Source organism: Chiloscyllium plagiosum, unplaced genomic scaffold (genome assembly GCF_037043375.1).
Source record: "Chiloscyllium plagiosum isolate Xiang-an unplaced genomic scaffold, Cpla_swu_hap1 HiC_scaffold_26, whole genome shotgun sequence".
NCBI lineage: Eukaryota > Metazoa > Chordata > Chondrichthyes > Orectolobiformes > Hemiscylliidae > Chiloscyllium > Chiloscyllium plagiosum.
Window position 1 is genome coordinate 26,501,497 of NW_028270164.1, and position 20,652 is coordinate 26,522,148.

General features: G+C 39.3%; 1 protein-coding gene and 1 long non-coding RNA gene across 7 annotated transcripts in view; one reads left to right on the top strand and one right to left on the bottom strand.

Annotated features, from left to right (window-relative positions):
- Nucleotides 1-5,111: 5,111 nt before the first annotated feature.
- LOC148145119 (uncharacterized) lies at nt 5,112-18,909 on the top strand. The gene is made up of 3 exons (XR_015750941.1): nt 5,112-5,144; nt 17,800-17,871; nt 18,791-18,909. It is a non-coding gene; the product is annotated as an uncharacterized LOC148145119 (long non-coding RNA).
- kif21b (kinesin family member 21B) overlaps nt 13,501-20,652 on the bottom strand; it is a 186,891-nt gene continuing 179,739 nt past the window's right edge. For 4 of the 6 annotated variants that reach the window (XR_015750940.1, XR_015750938.1, XR_015750939.1 and 1 more), the window contains 2 exons: nt 18,818-18,968; nt 13,501-14,561 (listed from right to left, as the gene is read on the bottom strand). Coding sequence is in view for 2 of the 6 variants with exons in the window: in XM_087973596.1 (XP_087829722.1) it covers nt 14,465-14,561 (97 nt within the window). In the remaining 4 variants the exon portion in view is untranslated. The remainder of the gene's footprint in view (nt 14,562-18,817; nt 18,969-20,652) is intronic. The other 2 variants (XM_087973596.1, XM_087973595.1) reach the window with 1 other exon arrangement.

A 20,652-nucleotide genomic window follows, 5' to 3' on the forward strand; every position in this document is an offset into this window, starting at 1 on the left:
GCAAGACAGCTTTTTAGTGAGAGTTATCACGAAGTTTGAATCGATAAGATCGAATTGTCATCTGAGGACTCATTCCATGATACAAGGTAAGTTATTAATGCACAGGTATACATTTAATTCAGTTTTGAAAAGCAGTAGTTAAATCATATGGAAAAAAAAATCTCTAATTTCAACAAATACTGGAAATATTTGAGGGATGTATCAAGAAATAAATGGAGATAATTAAAAACATGAAGGAGTTAACTGTAGTTTCCATTTAGGGTATTATATAACAGGGTGTGTAGGTGAACTGTAAACTGCAGTTGGCTTGCATTACTGCTCTTAGCTGCTTACTAACTTTACTTCCACACAGTAGTTTGCAACAGCCATTTCAATGACCAGTTGATATAAGTCTTAATATAATAATCTAGTTAGCGAGTTTTGAGAAGATTTGTAGCTCAGGTAGAAGTTCTGGATGTAGGTTTGCTCGCTGAGCTGGAAGGTTCATTTTCAGACGTTTCATCACCATACTGGGTTACATCTTCAGACGAAGCGCTGCTGTTTCCTGCTTTCTATTTATATGTTTGGGTTTTCTTGGGTTGGTGATGTCATTTCCTGTGGTGATGTCATTTCTTGTTCTTTTTCTCAGGGGGTGGTAAATCAGGTCCAAGTAAATGTGTTTGTTGATAGTTTCTGGTTGGAATGCCATGCTCCTAGGAATTCTCATGTTTGTCTCTGTTTGGCTTGTCCTAGGGTGTGTGTGTTGTCCCAGTCAAAGTGGTGTCCTTCCTTATTTGTATGTAAGGATACTAGTGAGAGAGGGTCATGTCGTTTTGTGGCTAGTTGATGTTCATGTATCTTGCTGGCTAGTTTTCTGCCTGTTTGTCCAATGTAGTGTTTGTTACAGTCCTTGCACGGTATTTTGTAAATGACCATAAGTTTTGCTTGTTGTCTGTATAGGGTTTTTCAAGTTCATTAGCTGCTGTTTTAGTGTGTTGGTGGGTTTGTGAGCTACCATGATGCCAAGGGGTCTGAGTAGTCTGGCAGTCAATTCCGAGATGTCATTGATGTAGAGGCGAGTCGCTAGGGTTTCTGGACGCATTTTATCTGCTTGTTTGGGTTTATTGCTGAGAAATCGGCAGACTGTGTTCATTGGGTACCCATTGTTTTTGAATACACTTTTTGAATAGCTGAGTTTTCTCTGCTCTGCGTAATTCCTCTGTGCTGCAGTGTGTGGTGGCTTGTTGAAATAATGTTCTGATGCAGCTTCGTTTTTGATGTTGGGATAATTGCTTGTAGTTCAATATTTGGTCCGAATGTGTTGTTTTCCTGTAGATGCTGGTTTGGAGTTCCCCATTGGCTGTTTGGTCTACTGTGACATCTCTACTGTGACAAACTGCCATTCCTAACTGTCACAGTAGATCAACAGCCAATGAGGAACTTCAAACGAGCGTCTACAGGAAACCAACACATATACATAGAAACCAGGAAACATCAGCAGTCATTCATCCAGAGGCTCACTAAAGATGTTGCTGGAAAAGCGTAACAGGTTAGGCAGCATCCAAGGAACAGGAGAATCGACATTTTGGGCATAAGCCCTTCTTCAGGAATAAGAAGGGCTTATGCCCGAAACGTCGATTCTCCTGTTCCTTGGATGCTGCCTGACCTGCTGCGCTTTTCCAGCAACACATTTTCAGCTCTGATCTCCAGCATCTGCAGCCCTCACTTTCTCATTAAAGATGTTGTCTAGCATGGTGATGAAACATCTGAAAATTAACCATCCAGCTCAGTGAGCAAACCTACATCCATAATAAGCTAGTGGCAGGATGATCACATGCCATGTTGTCTCCTTTTCCCATGAACGGTGGTGGTTTAGCCAGAATTTTACCAAGCATCAGCAAAGGGAAAGGTTGAGAAGGAGAGTCCTTCATGGTAACTTTGGTCTGTGGAGGGGAAATTAACCAGCAGTGTTGCCATCATTCTGGGTCACAAACCAGCCATCCAGCCAATTGAGAAAACTGATGTCTTCCTTTCCCCATAAATTAAATCTTTTATCATCATTGTAACCTGCCATTTATAAGCATATTTGAGAAATAACAAGATCATGTGAACAAGACATGAAGTTCTAATGGATGCATTTTCAGGAAGCAAGCATTCACTCATTGATGAAATCCCAAAAACGTTATATTTAAGAGTGGCTGAAAATAAGATAAAACTTGCTCATAATTAACCATCGTTTAGGGACTGATCAGATCAATAAAAAAATACACAAATGAGTTTTCGTCAAATTTTATAATCGGGAATTTTAGTTGATAATTCATATGCGAATACATCTACACAAACTGAAGCTCAAAACATCCATCACATCTATTTTGAATTTTCAGAATTTATAGAATGGAAACAATTGCTATATTGTAGCTAATTTGTAATTCCACATTTAGTCACGATGTTTTAGCTCCAATATTTCACTCATGGGACAATAGCAGAAATTGTTGCTAATTGATTATGATCTACATACTTATTATAAATATTTTTAGATCTTTATAATCTCAAAAATGTTACCTATTCTAAAATTAATCATTGTGTTGACCTCTGTCAAAATGCTAAATGAAATAACTCCACAGAGGCCAGTATCCCATCACCAAGTCACCTTTTATTAACATGTACATAGTACCTGACACTGGTCTGGCTTCCTCAAAGACAGACTTCAGGGTGAATCTCTGACATTCCTGTTTATACCTGTCAGCAAAAGCTCCTGGATTGGACCAGGTTAACAGCCCCAATCAGGGAACTCATATTCTATGAGGTCCACCTGATTGACCTTGTTACAATCATTACATTAAAGTTGATTTTAACAAGTCAGTAAGCAATGGATCTTGCTTTAAAACCAAACCACAGGATACCGGAGGTAGTCATCCAAAACGTTTCAGTGAAGGAATTTCTGATCCAATGAGCAACCAGACATGAAACCAGAATTCATTTTTAATTACTTTTTTTCTCTTGGCACTATAATATAAACGCTGGTGTCCCTGAGATTAACTGGCTTTTAGTAATATAAATTTAAGTTTGATATTTTTAAAAAGTATTTTTTATACATTTGTGGGATGTGGGTATCTCTGGCTGGCCAGCATTTATTGCTCGTCCCTAGATGCCCTTGAGAAGGTGGTGGTGAGCTGCCTTCTTGAACCGCTGCAATTCACCTACTGTGGGTTGACCCACAATGGCATTAGAAAGGGAATTCCAGGATTTTGACCCAGTAACAATGAAGTAATGGCAATATATTTTTAAGTCAGGATGGTGGGTGGCTTGGAACTTGCAGGTGATGGTATTCTCATGGACCTGGAGCCCTAATCCTTCTAGATGGATGTAGTTGTGGGTTTGGAAGGTGTTGTCTGAGGATCTTTGATGTATTTTTGCAATGCATTTTGTAGATAGTATACATTGTTGCTACTGAGTGTCGGTGGTGGAGGGAGTAGATGCTTGTGGATGTGGTGCCAATCAAGTGGGCTGCATTATCATGGGTGGCGTCAAGCCTCGAGTGTTGTTGGAGCTGTACTCACCCAGGCACGTGGGGAGTATTCCATCACTATTCTGACTTGTGCCTTGTAGATGATAGACAGGCTTGAGGGAGTCAGGAAGTGAGTTACTCACCGCAGTATTCCTAGCCTCAGGCCTGCTGCTGAAGTCACTGTTTATGTGGTGAGTCCAGTGGTTGAGTTTCTGGTCAATGGTAACCCCTAGGGTGTTGATAGTAGAGGATTCAGTGATGATAATGCTATTGAATGTCAAGGAGTGGTGGTTAGTTTGCCCCTTATTGGTGATGGTCACTTCCTGGCATTCGCACGGTCTGAGTGAATGTTATTCACCACTTGTCAGCCCAAGCCCAGATATTGTCCAGATCTTGTTGCATTTGAAGATGGACTGCTTTAGTATCTGAGGAGTCACGAATGCTGCTGAACACTTAAAATAATGGATTCATCATAACAGAAATAATTTAGGATTGCAGCTAATTTACTCTTGATTTCAATGACAATTTGTTGAGCAGAACTACCAGAAGCGTGAAAACTATTTTCTTGTGCTTTTGCATTACATCCATTCAGAAAAAGTAAACAATATTTTAATATTTTTCAAAAAATATAAACCTAAAACAAAAATGTGACATAAGAGATAATCTATGGGCACTGATGGTCAGGTGAAGTCTTGACAATTTTCAGTAACATTTTAAATTTATGATTGAACAGATTTATGATCCGAGATGTGTTGTTGTTTAATGATCAGGCCCAGAGAGCTGAAAGACCTACTCTCATTCTTGTTTATATGATCTTTCTCTGAGAAGGCACATATGATCTCTGAGGTCATTTGAAATAGGCCATTTGCTGAAGGACAAGCTTTAGACCACTACAATGAGTGTATCATTGCTGGACAGGTTCAAGATAGGCTCGCGGCCTATACAACCAACCTTCACGTCTTGGGCATCAGTACTTACACACTCATAAAGAAACACAAAAAGTACTGTATATTAATGAGGAGTGATCTCTCTACAGCTAAATGGTGGACTAATCACTTTAATCACTACAAATGAGAAGGTCATTGCTTGCTCTGGGGATCTGCATTCACTGAATGAATAATTTGAAATTGTCTATTAAACAAATTCCACAATGGTTGCTGGATGAACAAAAAGTCCTGTTTTTGTTCAAAAGAATATATGGTTAGTGAATACAGAATAATCTGGGGAGGAAGGGCTTTGTCTAAGTACTTACAAGTTGCAGATATGGCAGCAGAAGGTGGCAGCAAAATTTGTTTTAGCTTCAGAGCTTGAAAGAAAAACAAGTTTGGAATATCCTCAGGCTGCACTTTTGGTGGGATATGCCTGCTGTCAGTAATTAATATGAATACTAGCTTGGTATGTCACTATTAATTAAAGCTCTGTTGATTCAGCAATCAAGATTCTAATATTGATAGAATTGGACCACAATAATAAATAGAAATGCAAGGCGCACATTTTAAAGTACTGACCTTGGGGTTTTGGTTTAACTCCTAGGTGTGATCAAGACATAAGTCCAGTACTTTCAGAAAGAGCATTATGGAAGTAAAACAGAGGAGAACCACCGTTTGCTTGTAGAGCTCAAGGAAATTACTCCTGATTATCTTAGCTCACAAAGAAGGTACTGTAACTATTATGTATATTTAATCTTTCTTTACTTTGTTTCTTCTGTCCTGACTGCTGTTCGCAGCATATTCTTTCAGAGGGGTCACACCTGCTATACAATATAAAACTGAGCAGCCATAAATTGAGAAAGCACAATATTCATTTTTAAAGAGTACCTTCCTGGCTTGAGGATGGTGTTCTTACAACTTCCAATTAAAAATTGTAGTTGGCCAAATGGAGGTAAAAAAGACTTGGCAAATCACTTACGTTATAACCTTCCCATTAATTGACCACTGAAGGGCTTTTATTGCTGGCAAGTCAAGAAAGCTCCCAGTGAATTGGGGCGAGCAGTGAGAAGCTGATGAGTCTCTCCACGGCCAATTTGCCGAATTATTTCCCCTCTCGCTAGCTCTAGGGAGGGGAAATTCCACCCCTATCCTCTGAAAGAGGTACTTGTGTGCAGTCAATAGGTCCGTGAACAACTTGGAATCCAACTATTCTGGCAAATCCATATTCTTGCTGACCCTGCCTGGAGACAACCCACAATAATTGCTACTTTTTGTACATGTGACCTTCGTCACCAACTTGATGCAACATACTGAAGGTGCTGTCTATGTCATCCACTTCTGCCTGGCATTCTCCTGGATCAATTAATTCCAATTTCCAAAGAGACTAATCAAATCAGCACAGGCTGCACTCGAATTGGCCAGCAGTGAATCCTAAACCATTTTATATTTTTCAGGGCTTCAATAGTGCTAACACTATGACATCCAATTTCATAGCTGAAAACTTCAATAATAATGGTATAAATTGGTGATTCATGAAAGCGATCGTTCAAACACCTTTCACCCATTATATGAACCTGGTGCAGGCCTGAGATTACGATGGGAGCGTGGGACAGGAGACTGTTCAGAGACCCGTGAATAAGCAGTCAGTCAGAGACTGGCTAACAAAGGAAATGTCTGCTCCACAGCAATAATGTGCTGCGGGCAACATTGACAGGTTAAAGGTGGGGCAGACTTCCACTCCTGACAGGGAGGAAGTTTCATTTTTGATAGCCTTGCCACTCCAAGAGATCATATAGCACCAAATGTTTGGTGATGGATCCTACTGGGACTGCATTCCCATGAACCATAGCATGAGTTAAGTCAGGGTAATATTTGGCTGGGGATCACCGTTTTAGATTTAGAGGTAAGAGATAGGTATGAAAGAAGAGGGCTACTATCTCCTGCAGTGACCCCCAATGGATCTCACAGGCACCCTCCAAAAATAGTCCCACCATGAGTTCCCAAAAAAACTTAATAAAAACCAGCTGCTTATTCCCACATGGCTGCTCTGGCCAACCGTATTATGTGAGCAGGATAATGTTGGGATCAATTAAGCTTTTAACAAACTCAGTTGACCTTGATTTATTTACTTTCATCGGATGGTTCGGCTGCCTGTTTCAGCCTGTCTGTATTATGGGACTGAATGCATGGATGATTAGGAAACTGGTGGATGAGATACCTAATTCTTTGCCATAGAAATAGAAACATATATTCATAGAAGGAAGAGAAATAGAATAAGTACAAAATTTCAAGTGTTTAGGAAGCACAACACAGATACACAATCCTTTGTCCGAACTTCTGAAATCCGAAAAGCTCCGAAATCTTTTTCATGGAATATGGAGCATGCTTTTGGCGTGCGAACAGGTGATCCAACACCACACCCATTGAAACCATGTCACTCAGCTGTGGCTTGCCAGCACTGGCAGGCGTCAGTTGTGTCTCAGCACTCGTACTATTCACACGTGTGTCTATTTTTAGGTAACTTTTTTTTCAATTTCACATGTCATTTATCGAAAAACTGGCCTCAAGGATTTCGGATAAGAGATTGTGTACCTGTATCTGCAGGTGGCTTTTGCAACAAAGAAGTAAGATCAAGCAAAGCATAAGGATAGGCTAAATTTGGCAAGAAGGTTTTGGGTTACTAATCTCGAAGCTCAATAAATCATTCAAAAAGCAACTTGTAAAGAACCTGGTTTGAAGTTTACTTTGTACAGATGTAAGAGCTGGACCATATGACTGGGGAAAACCAACATGCTAAATAGCTTTGAAATGTGAGTTTGTTGGAGAATGGATAGGTCTGCTCGATAGAAAAAATCAACACAAAAAAAGGAACAGTGCTGTGGAAAGTAAATGAATAAGCACATTTGTTGAACACAATTAAGCAAAAGCAGACAGACTGGATAGGTTACATTTTAAGAGGAAGTGGACTTGTAATAAAGAGAAGAATCCCAGTATAAAGGGAGAGGAAAACATGGAATATCATGTTGGATGGCTTGAAATTGAAGGAATTTATTTATTTATTGGCAAATGAAAATAATGGCACAGCATATTGATAAATGGAAAAGATTACAATGGGCCAAGGAGCTACTTTCAGAAGAATGCCTGATGATGATTCTGATGATGATAAGATACAGATATGTTGCATATATGAGATGATTATTCTGAATAAGATTCACTCTAAGGGCAAACAAAACTGAAATGAATGGTTCCTTCATTAACTGACAATTGTATGCTCCTAATTCATCTCAGTTATAAATTTGAAAAGTGATTACAGAATGTAGAATACAATATATTTCCAATGCATTTTAAATAAGTTGCTAATTGCTTAAATAAATGCAGCTCTTGTGTGAAGTTACAATATTATGATATTTGCTGCATTTGAGATGTGTGGTAACTTTAGTCATTTGCTGCTGCATATTGATAAGACTTTCCAATTAACACATTTTATTTCAGTTGACAACAGTATTTACATTCACCAATTATGCATTATAAATATTATTTTACATTTGTAAAAATGTATACATCTACCATTTTTAATAGGTTTGACATAACATGAAACTTTTTTACAGAAATGTACAAGCAAAACAGTAGAATAATAAAGGCACTTAATCTATTTACAGTAGTTTTAAGATTAACACTGTTTACAATTGTGCTGAACATTACTAACTATATTAAAATTGAGAATAAACCCTTCTTGGCTGCAAAGTGAACGACTTGTCAAAACTGACAGGACATTTGCCTCAAATTCTGTTCCATGGGAATATAATATTTAAAAAAAATACATTTCCACTGGATTATGTGGAAAGTTCAGAAAACAATTCAGAAAAACAAAAAAAAAAATTGAGAGCCAACGGCAGACTCTTAAAATCAAAATTTCCCACAGAAATTAGAGACTTGACAGCTGTAAAGTATATCCACAAAGTGAAGACTTCAGAAACACGGTTTACAACATTTCATTCAAAGGTATCTGAATCATTTCCAGTACAATTAAAACAATTAAATTTTCTTACACCTTGAGCACAAAGTATGATTAAATTCCAAAAATTGTATTGAAACCATTTGAATCCTATTGGAGATGCAGCTCACATTTTCTCAAATGACATGTCAGAAAGATAATTTTATAAAACTTTGAACTCCGTTCCTATGAACTGTCTTGCCAAGAACAGTTAAAGACATTTTAAGCTTGCAAAATAAACTGTCATGTGAGATATACAACAAATATCCAAATTACAGCATCTACATTTACAACATTGGTTTGCCAAATATTGTTTGCCCAAGTCAGTTTATTGACCTACCCCTCTCCTCAAAATATTACTGAGCTGTCATAACCTTAATTTCAATTCAAGTGGTGTGATGAAACACTTCACATGTTACTTAAAGAACACCCGAAGAGTTCAGAGGAATGGAACAAATACGATTTGTACTAAAGCAGCAAGAAATTATATCTGGGCATGTTTTACTTCTATTATTGGCCCCATTTTTAATTTGTTTTGCTAAATACATACATTGCTGTATTACAGTAAAATATCATGTGTTTTCTCATTGCAAAACATTAAATGTGCCAAAGCATTATACTACCTTTTAATTTACAGGTAATTTCTAAACCTGACTTCTAAACCTAGTGAATTCTAATCAAAACCAAATGACACACAAAACATATTCAAGTCAAACATATTTCAGTGGCCAATTCTTTTTAAATGGCTCAGTACAGCAGACTAAATAATATTACAGTGCTCTGATCAAAGAGAATTACAGAATACCTACAATTGCAAACATGAAATAATTTACACACAGTTCTGTCTAACAAAGCAACATTGCTGTCACCAAAAATTTCAGTTGCTCCTAAAATGTTTAAGGTCTCAGAGAGGATACTTATTGCCATGTCTCATGAATTGTGGCAAGCAAGTTTCACATATATGTTCCATTCTGTTATATTATGTTTAAAATCAATTCATTATATAAGAAACAGCAAAAGAAAGGTTTGTCCATCACAAGACATAATGTAAAATAATTCCCTGAAGCCTACAAGGCAAAAAAAAAAGGGATTTTGGGTTGGATTTTACCCAGTGAGATGACCATTCACTTTTTGGAAGGAAAGTTTGCTGGAAGCTGGATTGGTGTTAGTAAGCCATAAATTTTCAATATTAGGACACTTGGAAGAATGGCCCTTTCCCCATCCAGGAGCTGTCAGCCACTCTTGGCAGCACCAGAGATGTGTAGTGGGCATTGCCACAAGTATTGGAATGAACAGGAGGAAATTAATGGCTACAGTGCAGTAACAGGTCATTTAGTCCATTGTGTCTGGACTGACTCTCCAAAGAGCATCCCATCCAGACCCAGCACACATCTTATCTCCATAACCTTGCACTTACTAAGGCTAACCCACCTAGCATACATATCTCTTCAGGGCAATTCAGTGTGACCACATTATTGGTGGAGAGAGCATCCTGGAATCAGGCAGCCAGATGAGGGTCAGGTTTTAGTAAACTCCAAATGAAGCGCACCCCCAATACCTTTCTCTCTTTGTTGACGTAGGCCTTTTAAATAGCATGTGCATTCTCACCAAATTTTCTTCAGTTGTATTATGGCATGGGTTCAGTATTATTCAAGTCAACAGGCTCGTTAATATAGATATTTATTTAAATATGGCAGATGGTAGTCGATTTTGGCACTTAGCTATCCAACATATTATGGAACTTAGGAGGAGACAGGAAGATTGGGCCATGTAAAATCCAGTCCATTATTTCTAAGAAAAAATGAATAAACTTTGCTACAACTGCATAAGCCATATCGATCCATGGGATACAGAGAAAAAAAATAAAAGTGTTGATTTTACTTATCCACAGCTTTTGAATGAAACCTTAAATTTTCCCCTCAAATGGGACAGGTAGTTACAAATTGTGTCTTTATTCTGCATCTATCACATACTGCTCAAAGAAACTGCTCAGATAAATAAATACTGCAACATTGATAATGTTAACATTGATAATTTCCCATAGGGATTAAAGGGAGAGTCAAGAGCTGAGTTGTTTCCTTAAAACCACTGGAGGTAGGAAAAGTCAGAATTCCTGTGAGTTGTGATCTTTGAAAAAGCCAAAATTGACCAAGCACCTTTAAGAGCATTCAGCAGCAAGGGTATGCCAACACTCCATCATAGAATTAATGGTTTTGGACAAAGTTTGAATCTATTAGATTAAGTCATAAGGACTAGAGCCTGAGTTTGACTAGTAAATAATTAACATCAGCCTCCAAAGTTCTCAAAAATATGCAATCTGAACTGCTGCTTGCAAGCTTTGCTCAGTTTGGTTAGTGTGGCCATATGTACTTGTGTGGAAAGAATAAGTGAATAAAGACAGAACTGAAGATGATGAGAAAAGTGTAGATGATGAGAAAAGTGTAATAGTTGCTACACTTGCAATCATTGCAGGACTATTCAATTTATCCTGATCAATGGAGTCCCCACAAATCCAAAGGTTTGAAGGCTGGAGATTCATGTCAGTGCTATATCAATGTATCTGGAAAGCATGGTCAAACTCATAGGAACCAGACATGAAATCTCTATTGGCATCCTCTTGAGGTAAACTTTCATGGAAATAATTTGAATACTGATAATGCTCTTAATGGGGATGAAAGCTTGTTACTTAGTGCACTGGTATGCTTAAGTTCAATCCAGGAAACTCAATTCCACTGGCATCACACAACCTGCCAAAGGCATTGGTGATTGAAGACATTCAATGTGTTCGGGCGCATTGATTTCTCGTCTAACATTCACATGTATCTAACAAATAGCAGCACCGAGCACAGTGAAAACTATGTTTACTTCTTATGGAGATAGATATTACAGTGGATGGGGTTTTTCCTTATCTAGGAGAAAGTGAGGTCTGCAGATGCTGGAGATCAAAGTTGAAACTTTATTGCTGGAACAGCACAGCAGGTCAGGCAGCATCCAGGGAACAGGAGATTCGACGTTTCGGGCACAGGCCCTTCTTCAGGAATGAGCAGAGAGTGTTCAGCAGGAGAAGATAAAAGGTAGGGAGGAGGGACTTGGAGGAGGGGCGTTGGAAATGTGATAGGTGGAAAGAGGTCAAGGTGAGGGTGATAGGTCAGAGTAGGATGGAGGCGGAGAGGTCAAGAAGAAGACTGCAGGTCAGGAAGGCGGTGCCAGGCTGGAGGGATTCGGCTGAGACAAGGTGGGGGGAGGGGGGATGAAGAAACTGGTGAAGTCCAAGTTCATCCCCTGTGGTTGGAGGGTTCCCAGTCGGAAGATAAGACGCTCCTCCTCCGACCGTCGCGTTGTTGTGGTTTGGCGGTGGATGAGTCCAATGACCTGCATATCCTCGGTGGAGTGGGAGGGGGAGTTGAAATGCTGTTGAAATCTTCACCATGGAAACCCCAACGCCTCATCTTCACCATGGACATCCAGTCCCTGTACACCTCCATCCCCCATCACGAAGGACTCAAAGCACTCCGCTTCTTCCTTTCCCGCCGTACCACCCAGTACCCTTCCACCGACACCCTCCTTCGACTAACCGAACTGGTCCTCACCCTGAACAACTTTTCTTTCCAATCCTCCCACTTTCTCCAAACAAAAGGAGTAGCCATGGGCACCCGCATGGGCCCCAGCTATGCCTGCCTCTTCGTAGGGTATGTGGAACAATCCATCTTCCGCAACTACACTGGCCCCACCCCCCCATCTTTTCCTTCGCTACATTGATGACTGTATCGGCGCTACCTCGTGCTCCCACGAGGAGGTTGAACAGTTCATCCACTACACTAACACCTTCCACCCCGACCTCAAATTCACCTGGACAGTCTCGGACTCCTCCCTCCCCTTCCTAGACCTTTCTGTTTCTATCTCAGGCGACCGAATCAACACGGACATCTACTACAAACCAACCGACTCCCACAGCTACCTGGACTACACCTCCTCCCATCCTGCCCCCTGTAAAAACGCCATCCCATTCTCCCAATTCCTTCGTCTCCGCCGCATCTGCTCCCAGGAGGACCAGTTCAAAATACGTACAACACAGATGGCCTCCTTCTTCAAGGACCGCAATTTCCCCCCCGACGTGGTCGACGGTGCCCTCCACCGCATCTCCTCCACTTCCCGCTCCTCCGCCCTTGAGCCCCGCCCCTCCAACTGCCACCAGGACAGAACCCCACTGGTCCTCACCTACCACCCCACCAATCTCCATGTACAGCGCATCATCCGCCGTCACTTCCGCCACCTCCAAACAGACCCCAGCACCAAGGATATATTTCCCTCCCCTCCCCTATCAGCTTTCCGTAGAGACCACTCCCTCCGCGACTCCCTTGTCAGATCCACACCCCCCACCGACCCAACCTCCACTCCCGGCACCTTCCCTTGCAACCGCAGGAGGTGCAACACTTGCGCTCACACCTCCCCCCTCACTTCTCTCCAAGGCCCCAAAGGAAACTTCCATATCCGCCACAGATTCACCTGCACCTCCACCCACATCATCTACTGCATCCGCTGCAGCCGGTGTGGCCTCCTCTATATTGGGGAGACAGGCCGCCTACTTGCGGAGCGATTCAGAGAGCACCTCTGGGCCACCCGGACGAACCAACCCAACCACCCTGTAGCACAGCATTTCAACTCCCCCTCCCACTCCACCGAGGATATGCAGGTCATTGGACTCATCCACCGCCAAACCACAACAACGCGACAGTCGGAGGAGGAGCGTCTTATCTTCCGACTGGGAACCCTCCAACCACAGGGGATGAACTTGGACTTCACCAGTTTCTTCATCCCCCCTCCCCCCACCTTGTCTCAGCCGAATCCCTCCAGCCCGGCACCGCCTTCCTGACCTGCAGTCTTCTTCTTGACCTCTCCGCCTCCATCCTACTCCGACCTATCACCCTCACCTTGACCTCTTTCCACCTATCACATTTCCAAAGCCCCTCCTCCAAGTCCCTCCTCCCTACCTTTTATCTTCTCCTGCTGAACACTCTCTGCTCATTCCTGAAGAAGGGCCTGTGCCCGAAACGTCGAATCTCCTGTTCCCTGGCTGCTGCCTGACCTGCTGTGCTGTTCCAGCAATAAAGTTTCAACTTTTTCCTTGTCTATCCCACTCAATTAATGTAATGCCAGTAACAGATGGTTGATTACAGATGTGTTCCAAGACAAAATTAAGAACTCAAATTTTGCACATTTCAGGTTTCAGAGAAAGTGACAGATAGGCGTTACTTCATGATTTGTGCAATTTTATGAATTATTTCATTGAACCATAATGTTCTGTTTGATTATTCATTATTTGGATTAAAAAGACTATTCTGATGACCTGCTTTTCCAGTATACATATATATCATGAGTAGACTAGTCTTTAGACTCAATACTAATGCCTGTAAGGGATCACAGTGATGAGCTGCAATATTTAATTAACACCAGCACAAGATGACATACCATGCAAACTTTAAATTATTGTGTTCCTCTGAAAATTTTCACCACTTCATTGTAATATTACTGTCAAAATTGGTGAAGTCAAAGACAAGGTTTTTCAGGATATTTGACGAAGAATAGACTGTTTGCCCAAAGGACATGTACATCCAAAGCTCAATATAGTATATTAATTACTCTTTGACAGAAATTTTCCACCATCTAGCCCAACAATATAAATGAAGATAAAAGAGAATTGTAGAGTAAGATCAAGGATGGAAATATGGGGATTGATAATAGCTTACAATGAGATGTAAACTGCAGATAATAATGTGAGAACGAAAAAATTCCACTCAAACATACATGCTTTTGCCCGACTTACCAAGCTAGAGTGCAGCTCAATTTTGTTTCGTTACATGGACATCACAGTTAGTGCTGTTGAGAATTACATTTGGAATAAGATACTTGTGAATTATTGCTTGCAGTACATCAGGTCACAATGGCAAAATATGCTTTTCTTCCTCTACTCAGAAAACCTTGAAAGCATGACTTTCATTTCATTCCAATCCACCATTATTCTTCTTTAAATATAACTTGGTGAATTAAATACAGTTAGATGCTGTCAGACAATTCCTGATTAATGTCTTTAATGTCCAACGTATGCCCATTTGTTAAACCTTTTGAGCTCCATGTTTTTACCGTGCAGTCACTGAAAGAAATAAGTTGAATACACGTTAAGAAAATACATTTTGATAAATAACTATCATAAATCCTATCTCTAGTTCTGCAATGAAGTATTATTGCATTATCAAAAAATGTTGTTAGAAAAAAATAATTTCAATTTTCCACCTTGTGGCATTATAAACATGAAGAAAACAGGCTTGAAAGTCATAGAATCATAAAATGATTACAGTGCCAAAGGAGGTAATTAGACTTGTCATGTCTGTTCTGGCTCCTGCACAAGTAACTCAGCCAGGTCCAATCCTTTGCTTCTTCTGTGTAGAGCTGCATTTTTTCCCTTCACATGTTTATCCTATTCTCTTTTGAATCCCACTCTCTTAGGCATCATCTTAAATTGGTGTTCAATAGTTCTTGGTCTTCTGCAAATGAGAATAGACTCTGATGCCTCAAGATTTCGAACTCCCCTATCCAATAACCTCACTATCTTCTCTTGTCTGAGACCATCAACACTAGTTTCTCCTATTTATGTAATTTAAGTGCCTTGCTGTGGCACTATTCTTGTAATTTTTTTTCTCCGAATCCTATCTAAAATCTTCACCATCTTAAGTGTAATGCCCAGAATTTGAATCCAATTCTTCAGTTTGGGGCAAAAACAGCATTTTATAAACATCCGTAATAACCTCCTTGCTTTTGTACTCTTTGTCTCTCATGATGAAGTGCAGAGCTGCATCTGAATTTTTGTCTCCTTTCTCAAATTACCTTGTGACCTTCAATAAGTTATGCACTCGTATCCCCCAAGGGCTGGATTTAATTGTGGTTTTCCTTTAGCCCAGAATAAATGATAAGTATGAGCATGCTGACATGAATTTAACTGTTTTGAGGCAAGACTTCTGTTCCTGTCCAATCAGACATCCTGCTTTATAGAGTTGCCTGATGCCTACTGGAGGACAGCAATACCAACCAGGAATGGTGGTCACTGCCAATACTATACTGAGGACATACAGGATGCATTCAGCATTGGACCTTGTGCAACAGCTAACTCCTGGATCTTTGCCAGGCAGGAAAGGATGAGGCAGGAGGGGTAGAAGAGGAAAAGGGAAAAACTGCAATAGGGTGCCTCATATTGGCACAAGGGATTTGAAAAGTGGAAACTATTACCCAACCCCCTTTGACCAACCAAAGCCTGTAAGAGCAAACCTGTTGGCCTACATATTGGGCACAGGACTCTCTCACTGTCCATTAATTGGAATTGGGGCAGGATGCAGCCCTTAAGCAGGTATTAACAGCCCCAGTTTGGAGCCTCAATTCTGCTCTTACAACTGAAGTAGGGACAGACTGTTGGCTGGTGGGCAGAATGCCCTTATTTTGTGCCACCTGCCAACTTTCCAGTCATAGGTCACTTTGCACCAGTACTGACTTTGGATTTAATGAATATTCCATCTCTTCACCCCTCCTACTTCACATTTCTTAGTATTGAATTTAATCTACGAGATAATTGCCCAATCCACTCACCTGTCTCGATCGTGTCATATTGAACTATCCTAATCATATTTCACAATATTTCAAAGGTTCTATCATCTGCAAATTTGAAAATTCATCTTGTACACCCAAGATGGTGGTCCTAATCCAGACCCTGGAGAATTTCACTGAATACTTTATTTCAGTTTAAGAACAATTGTTCACAATTCACTCTCTTTCCTGTCACTCAGCTATCTTTGTATCCATGCTGTCACTGGGCTTCAACTTTAATTGCAAGCCGGTAATATGGGACACAATCAAACCCATTTTTGAAAGTCCCTGTTGACCACCAACAATTGCAATCCCCTCATAAATTCTCTTGATAACATAAAAAAAGCTCAATCAAGTTAGTTACATATGAACTGCCTTTCACAATTTTCAATCTATATGATGTATTGACTGTTAATTTTGTCCAAAAGCTCACCACCATTAAAGATCCAACTTATTGACCTATAGTTGCTGGGTTTATTTCTATTCCTTTGTTTGCATTTATCCAGTCTTCCAGGAGATGAGAAGATTATTGTCAGTGTTCCACAATTTCTATCTTTATTTTGCTCAGCATCCTTTAAGTATTCCCTTCTAGGGCCTAATGAATTATCGACCTAAGTACAGGTAGCCTTTTGAATAGCCCTTTTATCAGTTTTTAGCCCATCCAGTATCTTTGATCTCTCTTCTCACTATCATCTTCTTCCTTGGCAATGACAAATGTAAAGTACTAATTTGGTAATTCAGCCACGCTGTGCACCTATGTGTGGATCCTCTTTTTCATTCCTAACTGACCACACACCTCACTATAATTTTATCATTCATAAGCCTACAAATATTTTTGATTCCTTTTTATATTGGTTGCAATTCTCTTCTCACTCTTTCATTTTCTTTTTTACTATCCTTTTGTGTTCTCTACATTCAACCTGAATTATCCATCCGATGTCTATCATATACATCCTTTCCTTCTTCCTCTCACTGGCTTTCAGTATCCCAAGAGTTCCTGCCCTGGATTCTTCATGTTTCTCCTCTGCAGGAAAAGACTTGAACTATGTCTGAATCATCTGCTTTATATAAGCAACTCAGTGTTTGTTATCAGCTTTGACCAAACTTTGATTCCAAGTTACCTGCAACTAATCAGTCCTCAGTGCGCCAAAACTGACTTTCCTCCCATTAGTTAGCCTTACTCCGGATCGCACGCTGTCCTTTCCCATAGCTAAGACATTTTCTGGCTGTCCTAATATAGACCATCAATGAGACATTTTCAAGTCAGATAGCATAGCTTTCAAGGCAATACACTTTTTTATGATTCTCTCAGCACAGTTCTGGATGGTATCAAGAGGTTGTAGTGACGGAATGTCAAATCATTTCATTCACAAACAACTTTTAGTGAGACACTATTAGACTGTTTCAAACTTACCACAAACAATTCATATCACTTTGGTGCTTGTCAGTTTCTAGTCAGAAATATATTTTATCCTCCCTTTTTATATCTCCCAAGAAAACCTGTGATTAGGTTTATTTGACTGAATTTAATTACATGCTTACAGCAAATTCTCATCTGTCATAACAGTTGCCTATTGAAAGGTTGTCCTCCTCTCCATGGCTGTGAAACTTTCCTAACAATCATTTATATCACTTTCTGATGGTAGAACCATCACTGACAAGCTAGGTTTGCTCAACAGAAAGCAGAACTTAAAACAAATATCTCATCTCTTTACTGTGGTCTCATCAGCTACATTTTTTTTCAAAATTATGTGCAGGTTAAAACCATATCTCTCAAAGGTCACTGGCAGAATCAACTGAAAAGCCGCAGATGCTTGAATTACTTCAAAGTAAGAAGTTTATTTACGATATTGTTATGATTCCTTAAGGAAACATTTTTTCTTAGTTACTACCATATATGTATCTTCCTAGCTAAATCAGAACATGGTTTTTTGGAATTTAAAGGTGAGACGTGTGCCATATGAACCCCCCAGAGTTCATTTAAACTTGAACTTTGCGCTACCTTCTAATTTCATAACAGACTAAATGTACGTTGTTGTTTCAGGTAACACATGCCTTCACAAATTCTGTTCAATGATTCAAAGCTCCAAGATTTGTGCAAATTCAAGTAGGAAATAATTCAAGAAGACGCATTGATTAAAAAAAGATAAAACATACAGGGAATGAAATGAACGTATTTAAAATAAATGTGCTAGATGTTAATATTATTCCCACACCTCAAATGATTAAAATAAAACATGAAAAGAAAATTGTAGAAGGAGGAAAACTACATCCTACCTAAAATTTCAACTTTCCTATTTGAAGGTGACATGCATATATATGACTCAAACTTCATTTCAAGTACTTTCACAAATTACTTATGTTACTGTAAAATGATTTGAAATTGGACAGATCTGCCAGCATGGCATGAAAATTCAAAGAGAGATTTTGCCTTGCATCTGTGATTGGCAGAAGGGCTGGTATAATTTACCCCTGTGTTTGAGTCCACTTGAGTGGGAGCTCAGTATTCTAGCAGCAGAACTCGACAAACATGATATAATTTATTTTGTAAAATGATGGTTAGCACTTCTTATCATAAAAGGGTAAAAACACTTTGAAAAGATTGTAAATATTTAAACTTGACAAAAGAAACTGCTCCAGAATAATCAATTTCTTTACTATTGGGTTAGGGGAATTAAAAATGCATTGAATCATCTTCTGGACTTAATGTTCACAACAGTGAAACTTATGGCTTTCACTTTTATTCAGAAAGGCTTAAAAGACAAATCATCATACCAATGAGCAGCAAAGAAGAATCAAGTATGGAGCAGAGCAGAAATCAGGAGATTAAGGTATACTACTGGCACGACTCTTAATGGCAAGGACACGTCGAGGTAAACAAGGAGTGAGGCCTGCAACATAATTCCATAGCTTCACCCGGCAATCGCTGTAGCAGGAAGGAAAGAGAAAAGAGAGATAAAGGAATATAATACAAGCTGGAAGATGTGAGAGGGAAGACAGACCCCAGAATCTATTGACGCCCACCAAAGGACCTGCAAATAAAGATTTCTCCTTCTTATCATCTAGTTTTTGATTGAAATCAAATTTTCACAAGGGGAAGTAGTGCTATGTCATGAAATTAGACTGGCCTTTCCTAGGCACTTAGCAATAGTACCAAACATTTGCTTAGCTTAGGTGGAGACACAATTAAATAAATATGAAGTTTATTTTCAACAACCAAATTAAATGATGTCATGAAGCTAGTATTATAATTTAAGACTTGTAAAATAATTTGATCACAATATTAATACCATTTTAATTAAAGCATCCATCTTCAGAGAAGAATGAGACACTAAGTTTCTGGATTAGAAAGAAATAATATCCCCTGGTGATTTATTTGCTAGCAGCGGTTTGATCCTGTTAGAAATTCTGTCTTATACTGAATATTTTAATTCCCAGCATCTAAGCTACTCTCCAAGCACACTGTTGACACGTTCTTCCCTTTAGCTTCACAGTATATAAGGTCTCGTGATTTTTTTTTCAAAATAGTAAATGTATTTTCTAAAAAACTAATCTGAATGGTCCATTTACTTTTAAGCTTTATTTAAAGCCACTATATGTTTTCATACCTGCACTTCTATGCTGAATACTAAAAAATACAATTACAGTTTTTCAGTGCAGTACAATATATTAAATGCATCAATTGGGAAACTTTTAAAACACATATATTGTTAATATTCTTCTCTTTTCTGTCAATGGGGTTCTTTGTAGTCTAATGCCTCAACATTTAAATGAAAATCAAAAGGAGCAAGTATTCTTTATCCAAGAAATTTCAGGAATCCTGAAACAGTCCATCTTGTATCACTTACCAAAGAAAGATTCAAGGTTATCAATGCTATACAGAGTACTCCAGAATGTGATCTCACCAATTCCCTGTACATCTACACAAGACTCTTACTGTGTTTATTTTTCAGACTAGCTTTTTTCCCAATACTCTAATTTTTCCTTACTTTTATCATTATTTGTGTTTTTTTAATATTTTAATCAGCAATCTAAACTGCCAGCCATCTTTGTACAATTGTGAGCTTTTTCTTCATGTTTCATACTATTTTTTACATTTCTGGTTAACCTTGGGCTGAGCTTCTTTCCTGTACAAAATTAAAAATCACACAACACCAGGATGTAGCCCAACAGGCTTATTTGGAAGCACTAGCTTTCAGTGCGCTGCTGTTTCATCAGGTGGTTATATCTGATGAATGAGCAGCGTTCTGAAAGCTAGTGCTTCCAAATAAACCTGTTGGACTACAACCTAGTGTTGTGTCATTTTTAACTTTGTACACCTCAGTCCAACACCAGCGTCTCCAAATCATTATTTCTTTCCTGTTGTATTTTACTTTCCATTTGGAATTTATCCCATGTAGTCTAAAAAAAATCATTAAACGTCTGCCACTGTATCTCTTTGATCCTATACCTTAAAACAACATTTTAACAAGCTGAAGTGCACCAATCATCAGAACCAAGGTTCTTTTGCCTCTGAAAATCTGCAGCAGAATTTTCTCCCTCTTTGAACAACAATGACCTTTCTTGACAGAGTCACTGAATTGACTCTCATAAACCAGCATGATTGTTCA